A 22633-nucleotide genomic window follows, 5' to 3' on the forward strand; every position below is an offset into this window, starting at 1 on the left:
CAAAGGCTGAAAAAGTTGTCCATCCCTGGCTTGGAATACAGAGAACATGGCTGGAATTGGAGGCTTAATGAGTCCATTTCACTGATATCACTATTCAACAGAAATATTAATCCAGTATTGATTAACCAAGGTCATCAATTCTTGTGACTTTAGGGAGTAAATGTGGTATGCTGGGATCAGTCTGAAAAGTAATGAGGTGGCAACTACAGGACTGAATACAGCTGTTGTTAGCTATTATATATGCATAGTTGTGAGAGAGGTAACATGAGATATCAGCCTGAAGGTTTATTCCTACAAACACTTTGGTATACAATAACCTCAGATTTTTTAATTTTTCGGAGCCTTCAGCCCATGAGAAACTAGTCACAGTGAAGTTCAGGCTCAGGAGATTAAATTTCCTCTGAGTTGCTTGGAACTCCACAACTCCGCTCCACTTCTTCCCTTCCTCCAGTCACATCCCAGCCAGCATCCTTTCACAAATATACAAGACAGTCTGCCTGGAAGGTTGCCATTTCCTTGCTTATTGACCCACCTAAGTAAATTCTGATGTTTCTTCTTCTCTATGAACATTTTTTGCTCATTGGCCAGAAAAGGGCAACTGCCGATCAAAATAATTTCACTTGAACAACATAAAACCTAGTCAAATTACTTTTGTTCTCCTTCAGTCTATTAAGCTAGAATAATTTACCTCAATATATATAGTAGGTCTACCAAAACTAGCATTTACTTTTATGCTTTTATAATTACACTTTTATAACTGTGCACCTTACTACCTTTCTCCTCTGTCTTCTTTCTGTTATTCTTTCAGTGAACATTTATTTTTAATTGAAGTGACATGGATCTCTTTATAGCTTTAAGGGACTGTGTCCTCCAACATGTAGAGATGTCTCAGAAACACTGACTGGAAATGGAATGGTGTCATGTTCACTGTTTCAATGTGCACTGTACAATGCCATGGTGTTGACGCGCGTTTATGGTGGGAGGGAGCTGCTGTGAAACATTGTGCCAACATTGTGTATCTATGTTCATTTCAATGGAATGTGTTTGGGTTACGTGCTCTGCTCAAGGACTTTTCCCGCGGACCATCAGGAGCCGTTAGGAGCACCTGGGATTGTGAGCCTGGGAAGATTCTACAGGGGGAGGGATCTCATTTGTACCGAGGGTTTTTTAGTTTGCATTGGCATGCTTTTTCCATTCTCAGCTTTGTTCGTGATCCTGCATACTATTCTTTAATAAATCAGATATCTTTATGAACCTGTTCATGAGTCTGATGGTGTTTTAGGATAGGCAATCATTACAAATGGTTACTTTGTTTGTGGCTCAGGTTATCACGCAAAAACAGAAAATATTTATATGGGAAGGAACTCTGTCATTTTCCCCGTCAGACATTATCAGATGATATAAAATTAGGCTGGGGAGAAACAGATCTCATGTAAGTACAGTACCTACTGAACTGAGATCAAATCACCATGTGGACCAGGAAGAATGGGAAGAAAACTGACCTCCACTGAGCCCAGTGCCTGATGCACTAAAAACTTTTCCACTGTCTTTGGACATGATCAACAGCTCCATCTCTTTCTTGGGGGTTACGTTATCTTTTTCTATGAGTAGAAATTTGCAGTCTTTACGTAGGATGTCATCACTCTGAGAGTTTGTGGAGGTGGCAGCTGAGTGATAGCAAAGACAGAAGAAGAAAACAATCATACACATTTTGCATTGCAGTTATCCTATCCTGGTGAAACTGCTTTCAAAGGCTGATTGATGCTTGATTATACATCAAGTTAATGTTGACTCTTAGAGACCACATAGATAGATTTTCTCCAGAATACTGAAGATTACTCTGCACTTTTCCGATTATTAATTTAAAATACCCACTTGGATGTAGACAACAATTATTAGGTGTTATTCTGGGTCTTTAAGTAGCTTTATGGCAATAGAAAAACACTTTTCATAAAGGTTTCTGGAGAAAGCTTAGAGATATCCAGCTTCTGGATTTCTGCCTAACATGCGTATTAGAGCAAGAATTAGCAGTTCAAGGTTCAAGACTGCAGATGACACTTAGCTCCCTTTTTTTGTGATCCCTGCATGGTAAGTGAGAAACACACAAAAACTGTAGGACACAAGTAAGCTTAACAAGCTAAAAATCCAAAAAAATATTCCCTGCAAAGCTCAGAAAAAGATGAGGATCTACCCATATTCACAACCTTGCTCACACTACATCTTTGTTCCAACCACTGTGGCCTTGGCTCCAATCAAGAGCATAGACACTACATGGTTGCCCAGCTCTGTATTAAAGACACAGAAACACTGTTGAAAAAGCAGTGGGAAAAGAAGATGGAAACTCAGTTTTAAACAAGAAAAAGAAAAGGCAGCTATCTATGTATGTATGTGTGCCTATCTGTATACTGCAAATTTCAGGCAACATAATTCTAAATATCTATCCAGATATGCTGTGGCATTCTTTCAGGAAATCTTTTATCAGCAACAGGTGATAAGGCAGTGAAAGCAGCAGCAGAATGTCACATGATAAACAAACCATTTTGCAGTAAAATATTACAAATCTTAATATTGCTTAAGAGATTCCCTAGTATTGATAGGTCAAGTAATTTCCCTTTGTGCTATAGAACTGAGAAATCTACCACATGTGATTCTAATAGCCTGGAAAATCCTATTCTGCACGGATGCACACAGAAAGCTAACTTTCTGTTTGATTTATGTAACATGGCAGTATAGAAAACTTCTTTGAAGACTGTCCAGCGGAGAGTTTATAGACTTGCAATTAGATAGTATGGTATCAATCAAAGATGCAGTCCTTAGAGAAAAAACTGCTGCAAAGAAGGTAACTTTTTCAATGTTTTGCTTTTATTCCCATTTTCTGAAGGCAACAGCTTCATCTAGTGGACATCTGGTTTACTGTGCCTCCTGGTAACATAAGCCTTGCTGGATCAGACCAAAGCCTATCTTAGTTCTGCATTTTGTTTCTCTTAGGGGCCCAAAAGAGTCACTGGAAGGAGGTGGAGACATACCTTTTATTCTACTGTTGCTCCCCTCCAAGTATTTGCAGGCAAGCTACTCCAACTCTGCAAGAATGCTGAATCTTCAAGACTAATAGGCTTTGATCAACCAGTCCTCCAATCCCACTCTCAAGCCATCCCATTACATGGCCATTATGTTAAATTTGTGAATTCATCCACTAAAAGGGTGACCTCAAGCAAAGGTAGCACTGTGATTTGTTGTAATGACAGCACTAAGTTCTCAAAACACACCAAGAAAAAAACCATGGTTTACAAACTTTTGTGGCTGGAGTTACTCAAATTATGACCAAACTGAAATCCTGCAGATTATTTTAAGACTTAACCTTTAATGTAAACCCATATAAAGCGCTGATAGCTTAACAAATGTGCAATGCTACCAGAATATATGTTTTCCAGCAGACATCCATTCTGGGCTTTTCTAGATGCTACAATAGCCAAACCATCTCAGTGATAAGTTTAGAGCCAGTCCTTTCCGTTAGATAACTGTTCGGGAGGAATCAGAACTTTCCCCAGCAAAAAAAGCTATTGTGATATTCTTGCTTAACTATGGAAGTTGCAACATTTGTTGCTTTCATGTACTGGTTTATACCTACAACAATACTCTGAAGCAGAACCCAAATCCTTCCTTATACTTTTTCCCATGCTCCTCTTCGGCAGATCAAGCACAGGCCTTCCCTAATATTGAACAAAATCCTCCCCACTCCACCATGTATTCTTGGCCATAGCAGCAAAGCTAACCCAGTCCTATTACATACTTGGATGAAGTTTTTTCTGAAACAGCAACTTTTCTAACATTAGTAAATGTGAAGACTTACATTCAACACAGAGAGGAAATTTTTGCTTTTAAAATATAGCCATGATAAATATTTGATCAAAACCCACAATTACCACCACAGCAGAGGAAATTTGAAAATCCTTCAGGAAAAGGAGATTGGTAAGGCTCTTGATTTGCTGGATAGCAGGCATATGAGACAGAAGCAAAAGTCCTTACCCCCATCATGCAGTGAACATGTATCACAGAAAAGGGGCACCTCTCAGTTCTGCAGAGTCTGTTTTGCTGTTTCTTGTGAATGGGAGGAAGACTCACCAGTTGTAGATGATGTGGTCACACCAGTGCTTTGCACTGTATTCTTCTTTGCTCCATATGCTGCTGAAAAAGAAAAGGGATGGAGGATAGATACAAAATTCTTCTAGATTTCCAGAAGCCAAAGGGAAAGATTTAGCTATGTGCTTTCCCCAGCTTTTGGGACATTAACAGCTATAGAAGGGAACAGCATCCTTTTAAAAGTCAAAGTAGAGATTATTAATGAATATTAGCAGCTGCCTCTATTCAGCAAAAAAAAAAAAGCATGGTGTTTTGTGGAAGTTTAAAGATTTACAGTGCTAACAAGTATTAGGATTTTGTGGTATCTTAAAAATTAAAACTCTTAGTACAGCAAAAATGTGTTCTCAGATGTATAAAAGTTACATTAAGTTACCTACATTGCACAGTCATAAAAGGGTGCATTATATACTGCTCACTGTATATGTACATAGCAAGAGCAGAGAGAAGTGAAATGCAGAAAGTACATACAAATTATGATTATAGCTTGTAATTTTTCTCCTGACTTCAGTGCTTATAATGTCAATTTCTGCTCCTCGCCAGCTTTGATCTTAGTGGCCATCTCAGAACAAAGAAACCTCAAATTTATCTATCGAATTATAGTTTTAGTTCTATTCATTTACGTGCAGACAAAGACAATGACTTCTTGTCCTAAAACAGCTCTTAGTTTACTCTGCAATGCAAAATGTTTTGTCTTATTACCAATAACTTATAGAGGACCATTTCGAATATATGTGCATTTCATTGCCATTTTTTCCTTTAATCTTAGTCACCTACAGGCACCCGGCAAATGAGGATCATCTGCCAGACATTTAATAAAGTGGGCTCTAATCCTTTGAAGTGCATGCTGTTGTCAATGTCTTCCTTTTTAATGGGCCACAAGAGTCTTTGTCATCATGGGACTCCACAGCAAACTAAGATAATGTCAAAATTATGACAAAGTTATGACATGTGTGGTGATTCTTTCATCAGGAAGCATCCTAACTTTTATGTCAAGAAGTCAACAATGACAATTATATTATGACAGGCTGATACAACTTAAGTGCCTGGGCCTGGGATATGCATGCTTTTATTGCTTCAGGGGCAAAGGGAGCTGTTAGGTGAGTTAACATTATATGATGTACCCACCTCTCTTTTGTTTACCACTGAAAATTCAGTGTGGGAATTGAACTGATGGTTTATTATTGAATTTCAGTGCTGTGGTCTGTAGAGGCTTTGGAGGCCACAAATATAGCCCATTCCTCCACCAAGTTTGAAGGTTTCACAAAGAAGATTGCCCAGTCAAAACTGCAAGGATTTAATCTGTTTTGTTTTTAAATAAAGAATGTGTTAATTATTTCTGATCTACTCTATGTCCTCTGTCCCCAACTACTCTTTATCCAGTTACAAGTGAATTACTGGAATAGTTGGGGACAGTACTGAGATTACTAGATATGCAAACTGGTAATGAAGTAGACCTGTTTGAGATACATGATGGAGATCTACACGAGTTACAGTATTTTGAAATAAGCAATAGGAAATAATTTTTCAATGTTTTCCATCATTTCTAAGGCAAATGAATGCTAGCAAAAATGCTTTGGATTCCAGATATTTTCACCAAATGTTGTTACCTGTAGAAGCTGTGGTTGTAGTATTGGTGACCCCAAGTGTGTTTGGAGCCAGGTTGTTTTGAACACCATATACTGCAAAGAAAATATTTGAGGGTCAGATAAAAGCATATTTAAAAATAAATACAGCTGAAGTGAGTAACTTTTTGTAAGGATGGTCTGAAATTAATCATCTACAAATAATGGAATTGTAGCTAGTTAACAGATCTTCTTTGCCATAAGTTGTCCCTTTTCCTCTCATGCTGGAATCAACTTTTATCATAAGGAAATATCCTGAGAATTATCTTTGAAATTCCAAGATTAAAAATGGAAAAAATTTGCCTTCTCAGTGCCATGCCAACATTTCTGATGGTGCTAATTTGTACAATCATTGGAGTAAGATTAATGGAGAAGATATATATTAGTTGTTTAATAGGTGACATTTGTTTTTATTTACAGTTTTATCATGTTTTTATAGGTAGTTTCAACTGTTTTATTGTACATCACTCTTATAAAGCCACTGCTGCTGCTGCTGCTTTAAGATATCTAGAAATGCATAATTATAACCTGATATAGAAGAAAGAGATGGAATATTTCTTGCTGATGATCAGTCCTGGTCCAAAACTATATAAAGGACAGAAACTGGCAATTTTTGCCTTAAGGAAAGGGCTATGTATTTTATAAATATCTCAACAGCCAGGTTCAGGAATACATCTCAATGCCATATTGCAAGTTATGATTTTTATCAATAGATCAATTTCAAGGAGTGGAGTTTTTTTTCCAGAGGTTATTAAATTTATAAACATATATACATGTATGAGCATCTGCATTTACTGAGACATTGATTTCAAGTAAGCAGGGAAAATATCTCTGGGTATGCCTCCTCTCTTTTGCCATTAACATAGGACATATGAACACAGAACAGTAACAGATGCTCTTATACTTTCTTTTCCTGAAACAGAGAAGAATGTAGAAAACAAACCTGTGGAAGAGTTGCTGAGGCCAGCATTCAGAGTGGAGGGAGTGGGGGCCAAGTTGTTTGGAACTCCAAACACTGTAAGAGAAAGTAACAGATATAAAAAGTGTTGAAAATGTAGAAATGTCCCCACCACAACCCAAAGTTCCAATACTGGTGGTTGAATAGTTACAAGAAAAGTGGCTATATCACACCTCAGATGAATTGTCTTCTAATGGAGAGACACAGCCTCTAAAGGAGGCATAGAAAACATCTGATATGGAGGTTCTCATCAGGTCCATCTTTCCGCGGTACAGTCCCTTTTCTTAGAATAACAGCCCTTTTTACCCACATCTTCAGTCAGTCTTCTTTATTTTCCAGAGTCCTGACACCTCTATTTTGATCAAAATGATCAGCAGCTAATTGGTCAAAGCTTTCAAACAGCTTCCATGAATTTCAACATAGGCTCTTTACACTCTCATTACACTCTCATTCTGATAGTTTGTTTAATTGAAGGGACTTGGAAGACACCCACTCTGCTGGATCTTACCAGATGGGCAGAAATTATTGGAGATAGCCAGTCATGGAAATAACTGGGCCCTATCCTATGAAGGGCTTTATAGATGGTAACCAGCACCTTTAATTTCACCTAGAAGCCAAGTGGCAACCTGTGCAGTTCGTGGAGCAATGGTGTCATATTGCAGCCCATGCCACCATATTCTGGACAAGCTGCAGTTTTTGAGTTGCCTTCAAGGCAGCCCCATGTGTAGCACATTGCAATAGTCCATTTGTTAGGTGACTAGGGTGTAAGGGACCATCTGGAGGGCCTTGCTATCCAGAAACACATACATGGATGAATCAGGATGAAGGCCCTCTTGGCCACAGCTGCCCTCTGTTCCTTGAGCAGGAGTTGTGAATCCCAAAAGACCCAAACTGCACATCAGTCTAGAGTGGGGAAGTACAACCCCATCCAAGTCTACAAATGGAAGGTCACCAGGATGAGGGGGACAAAATTTCCACAGGCACTTGGCGTTGTTAAGATTGAGCCTGAGTCTGTTCTTTCCCATCCAAATCCACACAGCCTCCAGTTACTAGGACAGGGCATCATTTGGGTAGCCCAGCATTGCAGAGACTTCTACAAATGGATGCATACCTGATCCAGTAGAATGAGCTGCAGTGTTGATCAAAGATGAACTTTGGGTCATGTTGTTATGGTAGCCACCAAGAGATGACCCTGCAGGCAGGGTGGAGGACCACATGTATGATGGGAGTGCAGCATTCAAGATAGTTGTGTCGTAGGTCCCTGACACTGTAGGAAAATCCAAAAACATTATCCCAATTCAGATTTTAATAATATATAATAATAAAAGGGTTTTTTTTCAATGTTCCTTTCATATAAACCAAATAGTATAACATGTAAAATCCTGGTATTATCTGATTTTTGTAAACTATCTAGTCTTATAGATGTAAAGTTGGACTTTGATGAAGCAAGACAGAAAGAGTATTGGTACTTTTGAACTTTTGGAGAAGTTGGAGAAGATTCTTGAGAATACAATGGATAGCCAAGAAAACAAATATGTGGGTCATAGAACAAATCAATCCAGAGGTTCTCACTCAAGGCACACATGACCAGGCTCATATTATCATATTTTGGACACATTATGTAAAGACCTAAGTCTCTGGAGAAGTCTATAATACTTGGAAAGGTGAAAGAGAAAAAAAGGATGACCAGGAGCAAGGTGGATGACAGAGGCAATGGGCACACTGTTGGAGGATCTGAAGGACTGGGCTGGGGACAGATCATCATGGAGAAAATCTAGCTATGTAGTTCCTAACAGTTGACACTGACTTGATGACATAATCAATTAAAAAAAACCTAGTTCTGTTTTATGGAGGAAAAATTTGGATGTGATAGAAATGGGTTCTAAAGTATTAAAAACAAACAGTGGTTCCTAATAATGCAGCTGGACATTACACAGTAGTTTGGTGGTCTTGCAGTTCAGATGAGATACAGCTTCTTTGCATAAGTCAAACACATTCTGGGTCTTCCTTATATTCCTTATGTTCTTTTGTCAGCAATAACTGTTCAGCCTTTCCTGAAGATTTTCAGTTAATAAGGGGGTGGAAACCCTGTGGTTTTCAAAATGTTCTTGAACCCAGACTCCCAGCAAGTCCAGCCATTATGGCCAAGAATGCATGGATTTAGCAGTTCAGCAGCATTTGGAAGTCCACAGGACCCTATCCTTAATATAATATCACAGCTCAGCACTTTTACTGACACAAACCTTCCAACAACACCACCAGTAAAAGACAAGAAATGATAGCAAGATGGGTCTCAAGGCTGGGGGAGTGGGGGCAGGGACAGTTGGATTGTTATTTAATCCCAAATCTCTAAACCTGCCTTTATTTTATTCTGCATCATTTCCTATATCTGTTATTGTTAGAAATCTTGCTTAAATATTTGGACTATCACTATTGCAATACTTTTTGCTGCAGATTCCTATATCCTTCATCTTAACTTCTTCCTCGGAAACACCAGGCAAGAAAGCAAAATCTGTGTGAGGAATTCAAATCAATAGTGCTTAACTTGAGGCAGGCTACTATACGTTTCACCTCATAGCAATCATTCTCTTCACTCACCACTAGGATATGGGTTAGGGTTTCCCTTCATCTATGATCAGGACTAGCTTGCTTCACCATTTGGCAGAGTGAAACAGTTATTTCAGGCACAAATGCTGGGAGTCAGTGGTAAGATGCTGGACAGCATGGCTGTATGTGCCTTTGAAATAACCTATTATCCTCAGGTTTTAGGGAAGGATACTCTGTATTTAAGCTACCACCCTAGTCAGCTTCTGGAAGAATGTAAGTAGATACTATATGACATTTGCTTCAGCAGTAGAATGCCTTGGCCCTCACTGTTACCAGCTGTGGCTTTCTTTGTAATATTGTGATGGCCTGTAAATAAGATATAGGTACGGGTATGTTTAGCCTAAAGAATATAAGGTTAAGGGGAGGCATAATAGCAGTCTTCCAGTACTTAAAGGACAGTCTCAAGAAGGGGCTGTGGATTATTCTCCATAGTTCCCAAGGATAGGACAAGAACCAATGAGTGGAAGCTTTTCAGAGGGAGATCCAAACTTGAAATAAGAAGGAATTTCCTGATGGTGAGAACTATCAAGCAGTGGGATAGCCTGCTTTTTAATGTCATGGGTGCTCTATCACTGGAGGTTTTCAAGCAAAATTTAAACAGCCATTTGTCTGAGATGGACTGAGAATTCCTGTTCTGGGCAGGGGGTTGAACTAGAAGACTTCCAAGATCCCTTTCAACCCTATGATCCTATTATTCTCCTATGATCTAAGGAACACATTTGTAGCCTCTTCCTTGTTCTGTCATTTAATAGCTGAGAAACCTGTGGCTTCCCCAGCAATTCAAGCTCCTCTATGGATTCATCAGATTCAGCAACAATGTACCTGACTGGGAGCTTTCTGTCACCATCTTGGTTTCAACAACAGCTTTCTTTGGAATAGGGAGTGTGCCTGAATGGGAACGAGTTGGGCTAGCGCTTGCCGATCGACTTCCCCGCAGCAGTCGCTTGACATCATCCAATTCTGTCCCTGAAGGAGAAAAAAGATACTGGGAACTTAACTCCAACAATTGTCTTCAAATACAAACTTCAGCTGAAAGTACAATGAATTGCTTAACAGAATGAACTGATCTCAGTACTAAGGCTTTATATTTTGATAAATAGATGGATCTGAAACCAGTGACAGAGGCTTTGATGGATGGATGAATTTGAACATTGAGTGAGAGGGAACTTGATTCTGTATTAGCTGCCTGTTTCAATACTAGTATTCCTTTCTCTTCGTGATCATGCATGTATAATTCAGCTGCCACTATAATTATTCTTGCTATCTATTTCTATTCATCATTTCTGGGCAATTGTTTACTCGGACTATTAAAGTATTATATGACATACCGGGCAGGGAATTGTAGTTGGAGAAAAAGATCACTGAAGACAATTGTGAATTGTTTACCAAAGATTCAACTACCTTTGTTCAAATTAGGAATATACACAATAGCTACAGCACTTACACCTGGTTGATGGAGAAGCACTCTGCAGCCGCACTCGGATTTCACTCTCTGTGCAAGACAAAAGGAAACAAACAGCTCATTTTAAAGTAGGAGATGCATTGGTTACATGATATCCTAATGTGCAGTATTTAGTGTTGACCTTTAAGATATTTAGTGTTGAACTATAAGGTATAGATGAGCATGATCCAGTTCATTATCTTTAGTTATATCTGACTTCTTTCTTTTTAACTTCCTCCTGCTACTTGTCTATTAGTTGTAACTGTTGGCTCCGATACTGATAAGGATTCAAGAGACAGTTTTATCAACATCCATCTTCCAGTTCCTGTATCAGTGAACAGACCTACCAGTTCAGGGAAAGGAAGTAAAAAAGAAAGCAATGGGATACATTGATTAAATGTTGGGAAATAGTTCAGTTGCTAGAATCCCTGTAACTCCAGTGATTTTTCCTTACTACAGGTTGCTAAAGATTTTCTAGGAAAATTGTGCTTGGAATTATTTTCCATTTCAGGAAGCAGCCAAGAATCTGATTATTGAATAGTCAATTATTATTGACTATTGAATTGTGGGACTACATGATTATGTGGAGATGTGTTTGTATAATTATTCAAAGGTCATTGAACTTAAAGCATCATAAGTGAAGTGCATTTAGGCAAAGGAACCAAAAGCAAAAAGCAATGCTAGGATAATAAATACAGTAAATCATACCAGAGAGGAAAAACTGAATATTCACAGATACATTTCCAATGGATCAGCAAACCTAGTTATTTCAGTTTCTTTGAATTTTCTTGAACAACTTGTAATTCCAAATATCAATCCACCTTTTTCAAATGGAATAAATATTGAAGAACAGTTTGGGACATGGCAAAGAGTTTGTGGCTCCATGTATCACTATACATATTGGAGATCTTACCTCGGGTTTGGCTTCGTCCCCTGGTAGCAGAAGAACCTGTAAAAAAATCACTCTTTGAATTTGATTTGAAAAACTGAAAGTAGATCCCTAAAAACATAACAGCAACATTGCTCAGTTTATATTTAAATAAATATGTAAAATAACCAATATATAAAAATCAATTTAGATTGCCAGTGCAGGTCTTCAAAGTCTATGATATTGGCTTAAAAAACAACATCAGCCAGCTAACATATCCCAGTTTAGCTTAAAATAGAACTATTTCTAGGAATGGTTTTATAGAGTTACAAAGTAATATAAGATTGTTGATATTTTTGGACTTTTTCTTCAGTGGTTATTAATAGCTTTCATATTTGCCTGTGAGGCTGAATATAAATGATACAACTGAACTAATGCTCAGCTTAAAAGGTAAAGGTAAAGGTTTCCCTTGACGTAAAGTCCAGTCGTGTCCGACTCTAGGGGGCGGTGCTCATCTCCGTTTCAAAGCCTTGGAGCCGGCGTTGTCCATAGGACACTTCCGGGTCATGTGGCCAGCATGACTCACGGAACGCCGTTACCTTCCCGCCGAAGCGGTACCAATTAATCTACTCACATTTGCATGTTTTCGAACTGCTTGGTGTGCAGAAGCTGGGACGAGCAACGGGAGCTCACCCCGCCGCGCGGTTTCGAACCGCCGACCTTCCAATCGACAGCTCAGCGGTTTAACCCGCAGCGCCACCGCGTCCCGCCTACTCTGGCTTTATTTTAGGCAAGAAAACAACTCGCCATGAATGTAGTGAACAGTCAAGAATTCGGTAAATTATAACTTTTCTAAATAAAAAACAGAGAAGATGGGGTTCATTCATATGCTAACCCAAATGGAATTTATAATTATAGTTTAGTGGCATGCTGTTGGAAGCAATTATTACAAAGAGGGTACTGTTGTATCATTAGAACACAAAATAAGAAATGTGGACAAGTCTCCATTTTCATAATTAATTTCAGCACAGAATAAGGAAATTCTCAAAAATGGAAAATGTACCAAAATCTTTGCGTGGAAACTCTGGAGAGGAATTTGCACTGGAGCTTCCTGAAAAAGAAAATCATTTGAAAACTTTATTATGTATTTTAGTCCAATATTCTGAATTGCCATCACATTACAAGATGTAATAATAATCCAGAGCTTTATTTTGAAACTTAAACTGTGTCTGAAGGACAGATGCAGAAGATTTATTAATTAGTCTGCAACAGAAGTGAGTATACTGTCTCAATGAAACAGAGATGAATTAATATCATAGTTGTTATATTATGCTAGAAAACTGTATCTTAATGCAAATGGCTGCAAAGATGATGAATGGAACTGTTCTACTGAACAACAGATGGAGCCAAAATAACTGAAAAGGGCAAGCATACACTAGCTGGTTCCTAAAGAAAGTTGGGATGATCCCCTTCCTGTTTCTTTGATACTATGATACCTTCATATGCTGGATGGCAGGTAGCATAAGTTTTTCGTTCAAAAGTTGAGCCAGGTGATTTGGTAAGAGTGGAAGAAGGAGAGGTGGCTTGCTTGTAGGAGGAAGAGGAGGTATTCATTCTAGCATTTCCACCTAGAGATGAAACAAAACCTCCTCAGATTCACATTTGGTGGACTGAATTGTGTGGGAAATGGTATAATATCTTTTCAGTTAATTTGCTTCTTGTTTGTCTTCTCTTTAGGTCCACAATGACATGAATTTTATCTGCCTAATTCTAGATCATCCTACAATTGGTGTCACTGAAGAAGGAATTTTTGTCAAAATACCTCTGGAGAGTGAGCAGCCTGTGAAACACAGAGGAATTAAAAGTTGTTCAGTAGACACTAACTGTTGGCTCACTTCTGTATTAAATATAGAAAACAAAATATATAGCAAAAATGCATTGATCAAAATATTTAATGACACTTATAGTTTATTTTCAAAGTAATTTTTGACAACTAAAATTGGGGACTTTTTCTTAAACCTCTTTAGTCTTAGTGGTTTCCTTGGGGGAAAAATCAGTTTGTATGTGAGCTGTCTGATGTGCAGACTAATAAAGACTAACAAAGAAGTCAATCCTGGGTAATTAAGATTGCTTCCTTGGGATTTACCTCTGAGATAACAGATACTAGGTGTTATATAACATCTATACAGCAATATAACAGTTGTATAACATTTATATAGCAGATATTATATATTAACACACATGCTTTTACTGTGATATATATTACAGTATGTACATACAGTATAAACTGCTGTGAAATAGGACTCTTAATCTATTCCTCAAAAGGACTGATCAGATTAGCATTTGCTTATTTTGAACAATGCCCTAATATCAGATTTTCCTGAGGTCATTCAGGATACCAGTCATTCTTTTTCCAAATTTGATTATTTATTAATTTTCTCAAAATAAAATAACAGCTACAAAACACATGGAGCAAACATGGCTGCCTGGACTAAAAGCAAGCATGCCACTGAAACATGATACAAAACATGATAGGGGCTACACAAATACACTACCCCCAGGCCTGGGAAGATTATGTAACTTTATACCTTTAAATGCTCTCAGAAGTCTATCTGGGTTCATCTAAAACATTGTTTCTTAAAGTGTGGTCTTAGGACCCCTGGGGATCCCCAAGACCCTCTCAAGGGCCTGCAAAATCAAAATTATTATTTATTAAAGATATTTGCAAAAATTTAAAACAATGTCACTCTTCTCATTATTTTTTTTAATTTGTTAAAAAATATAGTTTTTTTCATTAAAACTATTTTATTTATGTTAACATCTAATGGGTTTAATATTCTTATTTTTACCCAATTCAATAAATAAATATTCCAAGTGTCAGTTTTAATTTTTAATATAGTAAACACCGATAACCCATACAAATAAAAGCTCTTTTGGGGTCCTCCATAATTTTTAAAAGTGGGAAGGGTCCTGAGAGCAAAAAGTTTAAGAAACACTGATCTAATTTACTAAGGGGTTTCAGAAGCATTTTAGCTTCTCAATAATTCATGTTAAGAGTTTAAAAAATGAGTTGCTCATCACATTCTATGCTTTAAACATGCTATTCTTAAAAAGAAGGGAACTGTGGTTACTCTGACCCATAGAGCAGAAACTGGAAAATAATCCATTAACACATTTTTATCCATTGTTCCAAACTGTGTCCCGATGATTTCTTTATTTGAATAATCATTGTAGTTCGTACTGGTGAAGAGTTCAGTTTTCTTTCCCATTTCTAATAGCTTTTAAACAGACAATTTGATATCTCTCTCTCTCTCCCTCTCCCTCTCTAATCTATCTCTATCTGTCTATCTCCAAATATGCATAGAGATTTAATGAATAATGGGCTTACAGTATTTCAGTGTAAGGATTAGAGGCATGATTAAACCCAAGGGATACTTGGAATAATTTATTTAATACGTGGCTTTCAAAATCCTTAGTCCCTGTTTAAATGTCTTCAGATTTTGTCAGATCTCCATACTGAAGGATGACTGAGATCTACCACAATCAGAATAATGGGTGGATAACAGGAATCTGCAGCTGGTGCAAAATACAGCACTAACCCTGCCAGTATAGAATTACACCCATAAGAAAGTCATTGCATTGGTTTCCAACAGGCTTCCAGGCCCAATTCACAGTGCTAGTCATTACTTTTAAAGCCCTAAGTGACCCAGCTCTGGGATCCATCAGGCAATGCCTTGCCAGAACTAAATCTGCCCATACAGTCCAGTAACAGAGAGGGCCTGCTCAAGTTCCCTCAGGATGGTCCACAGGATGTGGGTGAGATGGTCAGCAGGCCTTCTCTGTAAGAGCCACCACCTTGTGGATGGTCTCTCCCTACAAGCACGTGCAGCCCCCCACCTTGCTGCAGATCCAGAAGGAGGTTGGAACTGATCATTTCAATGCACATTTGGTCACAGCTGACTCACTGTAGGTGCCTCTCTTGGGTTTTATTTGGAGGTTTACCTTTGCTTTTTGTGATTGTTTTGGTTTTGACACTGCTAAGAATTCTGGAGTGTTAATTCTTCTGGAGGGTGCCAGTTTGGGAAAGCTGAAGGTTAAGAACAGGATACTCTGGATTCTCCAGCAGACAACAGAGGGACCACTAGACTAGTACGGTATTCTTGGATGGACAAATAATACCTTTTTTGTTCTTTTAGCCAAGTACTTTCAGAATAAACCACTAAGTGTATAGAGATATATATGATATATATGGTATATATTATATATATATATATATATATATATATATATATATATATATATATATATATATAAATTTTTTTTTTTAGGCAGTTGTCACTTGACTGTTGTGAGTCTCTGTTTGCAGAACCCAAAACACTTCATTAAGATGAGGTTGGTCAAGATTACAAGGTACTACTAATGAATGGTAGCATTTTCTGTAAAAATAAACTGTGCAATGTCCCAATTAAGAAATGTCACCCAATATCTGTAAGCTTTATCTTTGTACTTTTGTGATAAGCACTCTTTAGCAAAGAATTCAAAGACTGTCTCATTTTTTTCCCACTTCTATCATTTTCCAAAAGTCAGCATCTCTGTGATCCATCCATTCTCCTGCCTTTCCATTTCTATGTGTCACTTTCCCCTAAGTTCTTTTTGTTTGCTCTCAGATTGAAAACCACTTACTGGCTGTGGCATAACTACTGCCATGAGCATAGGTCCTCTTTTCCATTCCACTCCCTCCACTATAAGCTGTTGTTTTCAGCCCACTGCTACCAACTCCTTCTGTCAGAGAAAACACAAAATGAGAATTTGTGAGTCAGAAAAGGCAAGAGATTCAGCACTGAAACAGATGGACCAAAGACCTATAGTGAAACGGTGCAACTTAGGCTCTTGATGTTTGACCATTTTCAGAAAATACCTAACAAATAACATACTACCATTATGATTCTCTAGCTTGTTAAGTCTTACACTGACCATATGAGCTTCCCCCTTCCTGATTAGCCATATTTTCAGTGGAGTTTCATGATTAGAATATGTTGCAATTTTAAACTTATTTAACTTGAATGAAATGTTCTTATTTAGGTAATGTATATTTTCTACTAGGGGACGCGGTGGTGCTGCGGGTTAAACCGCTGAGCTGCCGATCGGAAGGTCGGCAGTTCGAAACCGCGCGGCGGGGTGAGCTCCCGTTGCTCGTCCCAGCTCCTGCTCACCTAGCAGTTCGAAAACATGCCAATGTGAGTAGATCAATAGGTACCGCTTCGGCGGGAAGGTAACGGCGTTCCGTGTCGTCATGCCGGCCACATGACCCGGAAGTGTCTATGACAACGCTGGCTCCAAGGCTTAGAAACGGAGATGAGCACCGCCCCCTAGAGTCGGATTCGACTGGACTTTATGTCAAGGGAAACCTTTACCTTTACTATATTTTCTACTATCTTTGAAGCCAATCACCTTCCCATTAGAGTTTATAATCAAAACATTGAAAATTACATTCATATGAGAGATAGTTCAAATTTGGGCAAAAAAGGCAAACTCTACTATGAAAGATTTGTACAATCAATTATTACATTGCTGTTTAATACTAACAATTATTCAATTTAAGAAAAATCACATATTTACACCACCAGCAAAGGAATAGCATCCATGTCTTCAAAATCATTGTTACCATTTAATTATTCTACTCATATGCCACTGAATCAAAGTAGTTGCATGGAAACTTACAAAACAATTGAGAAAAACATCTGTAAGAATTAAAACATCAATTGGAAACATTAAATTAGAAATGTTAAAGAATTGAAATAATCTATAGCCAATCAAAGTTATGACAATACAAGCATACATTATAATAATGCTGATAATGAAAAATAAAATAAATCATAATAAGACCAAATTATCAACAATTAAATCAATATAAGTAATTCAAACTGAAATAAATTAAAAATGGCAATAGCAGACTATTCAACCAAACGGTGTTTAGAAATGTTCCATCTTGAATAGTTCCTGGAACATTAATTCTACAATTTTGCAGTGTTTTCACACAAAAACTATTACTGATGCTATTCTTTCACCATTTGAACATTGGTATCATTTATAGATTCTTTCAAAGATGAGTTATTTATCCATATCCTTATTAAACTAGTTTATCTAGCTGTCTGTATTGACAACCAGAACAGCCTGAGGTAGTATACTTTTTTATCCCTATTTTTATGCAAGAAGCTCAAGGCTTTCACTTTTATCTGAACAACCTTATGAGGTAGAATAGGATGAGAGAGTTTTATGGCAACAGAAAAAACTTGAATTTAGACCTCCTTATCTTTAGATGGCACTTTAGCCGCTGCAATGCAAGTACTAGACAAAAGTTCTAGATAGTGAACTGGTTATTCTGGCCAATATTGCATCCATCCAGGTCTTTCCAATTTGGTAATATATGGAGGAGTTACCTTTCAAAACCTAAGGTAACTAGCACTCTTGTTTGGAGGAAAACATGGATGAAGGTTGTAGAAAAGTCATGGAAGGAAATTTTTTTAAAATCTACCCAGTCAGTATCCCATTACTCAAAATAATTTATGAAAACAGATCTTCTACTAAAAATTCTTTGAGCTACATCAGTTTCAGAAAGCTCATACATGTTTTATGTGGATGTTACAATATCACATACATAGAAGGGGCAGAAAATCCATAACCCAGCTTGATCCACTTCTTTCCTATTTCCCAGATAGCATTTTAAAGGATGAACTCAAAATAAAGCAATCTTTCTTTCCTAGTCTTGTATTGGCAGGTTTGGGGGCACAGTTATACGAGGGACTGGTAAAAACAGTCCCAGAGAGCAAAATTAGGTGCATGGACAGTGCAAACACCCTATTGCAATCACTTACTTGGGGGGAGAGACGTCAATCTGGTGGTAACAGTTTCTGTAATAACTGAAAAGGAATGAAAAAGAAACGAAGAAAATAAAGTAAAGCTCATAGGGCATAATGTATCAGGAAGCTGGTGTACCAATTCTACTGAGATAACTAGAATTATCACTGAACAAAGCCTCCTTTTCAAAATAGCCAAACTGAAATTAGGAGAATGTACTGCTTTGAAAATGATTTTGAACATTCATGACTGTCCCACAAAGAATATTTTGGTAATTAGAGAAAAGTGGAAAAATATTCTCTATAAGGGCAATACTCAACAAAACATAACAAAATAATACATGTTTTAAGCATATATAATTAAGCAAGGTCACTGGACAGACTCACAGTCAAATAAGTAGCAAATAAATAAATAAAGATCTCTGAGGCTGGCTGTGCACTTTGCTCCTGAAATTGCAGTGAGCTACAGGAAGCTGATATCAGCCCGTTTTTCATAAAGTTAAAATCAGAAGGACATTGCCAGGCCATATCAGAATTGCTACTGAGGGAGTAATTGGGAGATCCCATTTATTATTTGGATTCTATTTGCTCTGCTCAAAACTGATTCACACTAATATTTCTAAAATAGATGGAACTCCATTAGTTGCTTCCTTTGTCCAGCATTGTGATACTAAAAGATCTCAAATTATCACAAACGTAAAGCGTCAGCAATGAAGCATATTTTAAGACTCTGTAGTGCAGACATAGTGGCATTATTATTATTATTATTATCATCATCATTATTATTACTGTTTCTCTACTCATAACCAGAGTGTTCTGGGAAGATTAAAGGAAGTGAACCTTTTTGAGCCAAAGAACATATTTGAAATTTTGAGAGCATATTACAGATGCTCTCCTAAAATGGCTGCATTGGATGGTATGACCAGTTACAAAACACCCATTTATTTAAAAAGGCAAACTGGTGATATTTCTTCCAGTTACCTAATCTACTCTAGGGAGTTCCTTTAACTTGCTGACTTGTGGGTGGGGGGAGAGGGGCAGGGAAGGGCAATGGATATGCTTCTGAAGTACTAGGCTATTGACATCCACCTTTTTTTTTTTCTAAGAATACCTATTGAAAGCTGAAGTGCTCTTGAAAAAATGCTGATGCTAAATGCTAGCACTTTGTTTTGAAGCAACTTTGGAACAATCTGTATTAAAAAGTGACAATGGGTCATGGAACCTAATGGGTATCTGAGGACACGGTGATGCCTATAAGCTCCATATGGCCTATCTCTACTATAATGTTCTGAACAGCCTGGCGCCACAGATAATGTTTGGGCTACTGCTCTCAGAATTCTCAGCCAGAAAGCTTGGAGTAATTAATTACACCATATGTATATTATCAATATGCATATTGATGAAGGAAAGTGAATGTATGCTAAGTTTTACCTAAGAATGAAAATGGGAGGCAGTTTAAGGTCCTGATATTTCTAAAAAAATACTTACGTCTCTCTGTGACTTCAGTTCCATCCCGCTTGCTTTTCTTTGTTATGGCATCCATATCATTACTACTTACATGTGAAGAGAGAAAGCAAAAATTAACTCACATCTGATAGTCCAGTTGCAAGTACAAGCATAGCCTCTTCATGCTAAGTCAAGGAAATGCAATTCACACGTTTCCACAATAACTAACCACTTAGACACATGACATATTGTGAAATGAGATGCAACTCAATAATGTTTTTTGGGGGGAGGGGTTTAATATAAGCTTATTTCCTACATAATGAAATATATACTGTAAATGTTCAGAGATGCTGTTGTTCCTTTCTACTAAAACACTCCAAAGCAAGCTGTCCTAAAATAACCTGACCAGAGAGCTTGTGTTTGCAAAATCCCAAACTGGCAATTATTCTTGTGAAGTTCCAAGGCCAGGATTTTTGGAGGGGGTTTAGCAAGACTGACTGTACCCCAAAGAACCATAATTTGGTAAAAGGTGCAAAAGGTTTTGCTATAGTCCAGGGTATTCCCAAGCTTGGCAATGCCCAGATGTGTGGACTTCAACTCACAGAATTCTCAGCAGTGGCTGCACTGTTGGGGAATTCTGGAAGCTAAAGTCCAGACAACTGGATGTCGCCAAGCTTGGCAAATGCTGCAACAGGGCCATCTAGTGATAGTTCATGAATATTTAGCCAACTCTTCTTTTTTCTTTATTTAGTCTGTAGTGAATTCATAGCATTAAAAAAAAGTTTGAATACATTTTTGATTAATACATGATAAAAAGATTGGTTAATGCATGTGTATATGGTGATCAAAACCACAGATGTCTGTAATAATCTATAAGATTGATCATGGATAATTTGCCTATTTTGAAAACAAATATTTAACATATTTATTTATTTATTTACTTATTCATTCATTCATTCATTCATTCATTCAATTTGTATTGCCACCCATCTCAAACCAGTGACTCTGGACAGCTAACAACAATAAAAACAGTCATAATATAAAACAATAACAACAATAACAAAAATTAAATATAAATACAGCCAAGCAATCTTAAAAGCCATGGTGTTAACCATGAAATGGGGCCCTTCCCATACTCGGGGCCCCAGGCCCGGGCACAAAGCCAGGTTTTCAAGGCCTTCCAGAAAGCCAACGGGGTCGGGGCCATCCTAATATCAGGAGGGAGGATGTTCCAGAGGGCAGGCATCACAGCAGAAAAGGCACGCTTCCTGGTCCCTGCCAGCTGACATTCCTTGGCTGACGGGACCCGGAGCATGCCCATCCTGCTGGACTGGACCGAACAGGCAGAACTAACTGGGAAAAGACGGTCCCTAAGTAACCCGGTCCCAGACCATGAAGGGCTTTAAAGTGACAACCAGCACCTTGAATTGCACCCGGAAACACACCAGCAACCAATGCAGCTCCAGAAGCAGAGGTGTTACGTGTGCTGAGTAGCTGGCACTATTTGCAACCCAGGCAGCTGCATTTTGTACTAGCTGAAGCTTCCGAATGCTCTTCAAGGGCAGCCCCATGTAGAGCGCGTTGTAGTAGTCTAAACAGGACGTAACGAGGGCATGAGAGACTGAGTAGTGCCTCCTGGTCCAGGAATGAGCGCAACTGGCGCACAACCCAAAGGCGTGCAAGGGTCCTCTTAACTGCGGCTGCCAACTGCTCTTTTTAAGCTCTGGAAAAGAAAGCAAACTGGGGGGTGGGGGAGCACATGTGTGTGTGTGTGTGTGAGAGAGAGATAATCCCCACTTCAGGAGTTCAGTATGTCTTTGCAGGGTTTTAGTTGCTTTTTTATATCTCAGGAGGCTCTTAAGGCAAATCCACCCAAATCATCTAAATCCTTAATCCATTCACAGTCCTTTCTAGCTAATGGCTGGGCTTTCTTCCTCCAAATAAAGGGTGCCTGAAGCACCTAAGCAAACCCACACCTTCTTCATCTCTGAGTCATATTCTAATTTGTACTATGAGTTCATCCCAGACAAGCACTGACAATGAAGGAAGATGCTTGAAAGATGCACAAGAAGAAGGGAATGGTAAAACCCTGGAGGTAAACCCTGCTCAGTCACTGGGGACATTCTGAGCTCTCAGCTATATCCCGGCCACACTATTCTTGGTTGGCTTTTTAAGCCTCTTCTTCATGCGCCTTTCTTTGTTTGAGATTGGCTTTCAGGACTCTGATGAACAGTGAAGAGAGGTTAGAGCAGTTTGTCTAAACTTGGTGTCTAACAATATCTGTATAACAACCAAGTTCCAGAGGGCAGCAAGTTGAGGAAGAAGCAATAACATTTCTTGATATACACACATACACTTGATCTTCGCTAAAAGGCCAAGAACTTTTCTTTGTAGTATTACAGTCCAAATTCTGCCTGACAGATTTCACATACAGACTCTAGGCTATTCACACATAAAGTACTCAATCTAAGGGATCTCACAAGGCAAATGGGGATAATAAGGACTATAAACCTACAATTCCCTGGGCTCCTTTGAAAAGGTGGGATTAAAATGTAAGTGTTAGAAACAGATCTAACTATAAAACAAGGATAAACTAAGGATCATTATTCTCCAGTTTATCTGAAAATCATTTCTCTGCCCTAGAAATGGCAAGTATATGTCTAGCAATGATTGCTCTGGCCACAGGAAAAACAA

General features: G+C 38.2%; 1 protein-coding gene across 1 annotated transcript in view; it reads right to left on the reverse strand.

Annotated features, from left to right (window-relative positions):
* The window catches only part of COL17A1 (collagen type XVII alpha 1 chain), a 67634-nt gene that overhangs the window by 41654 nt on the left and 3347 nt on the right, over positions 1 to 22633 (reverse strand). The window contains exons 2-14 of the mRNA XM_063307122.1: positions 19982 to 20043; positions 18512 to 18556; positions 16320 to 16418; positions 13133 to 13264; positions 12700 to 12747; positions 11682 to 11717; positions 10772 to 10819; positions 10150 to 10293; positions 7832 to 7987; positions 6706 to 6777; positions 5748 to 5819; positions 4123 to 4185; positions 1503 to 1667 (exon numbers count right to left, since the gene is read on the reverse strand). Coding sequence (XP_063163192.1) covers positions 1503 to 1667; positions 4123 to 4185; positions 5748 to 5819; positions 6706 to 6777; positions 7832 to 7987; positions 10150 to 10293; positions 10772 to 10819; positions 11682 to 11717; positions 12700 to 12747; positions 13133 to 13264; positions 16320 to 16418; positions 18512 to 18556; positions 19982 to 20036 — 1135 coding nt within the window. The 5' untranslated portion in view covers positions 20037 to 20043. The remainder of the gene's footprint in view (positions 1 to 1502; positions 1668 to 4122; positions 4186 to 5747; positions 5820 to 6705; positions 6778 to 7831; positions 7988 to 10149; positions 10294 to 10771; positions 10820 to 11681; positions 11718 to 12699; positions 12748 to 13132; positions 13265 to 16319; positions 16419 to 18511; positions 18557 to 19981; positions 20044 to 22633) is intronic.

Source organism: Candoia aspera, chromosome 6 (genome assembly GCF_035149785.1).
Source record: "Candoia aspera isolate rCanAsp1 chromosome 6, rCanAsp1.hap2, whole genome shotgun sequence".
NCBI lineage: Eukaryota > Metazoa > Chordata > Lepidosauria > Squamata > Boidae > Candoia > Candoia aspera.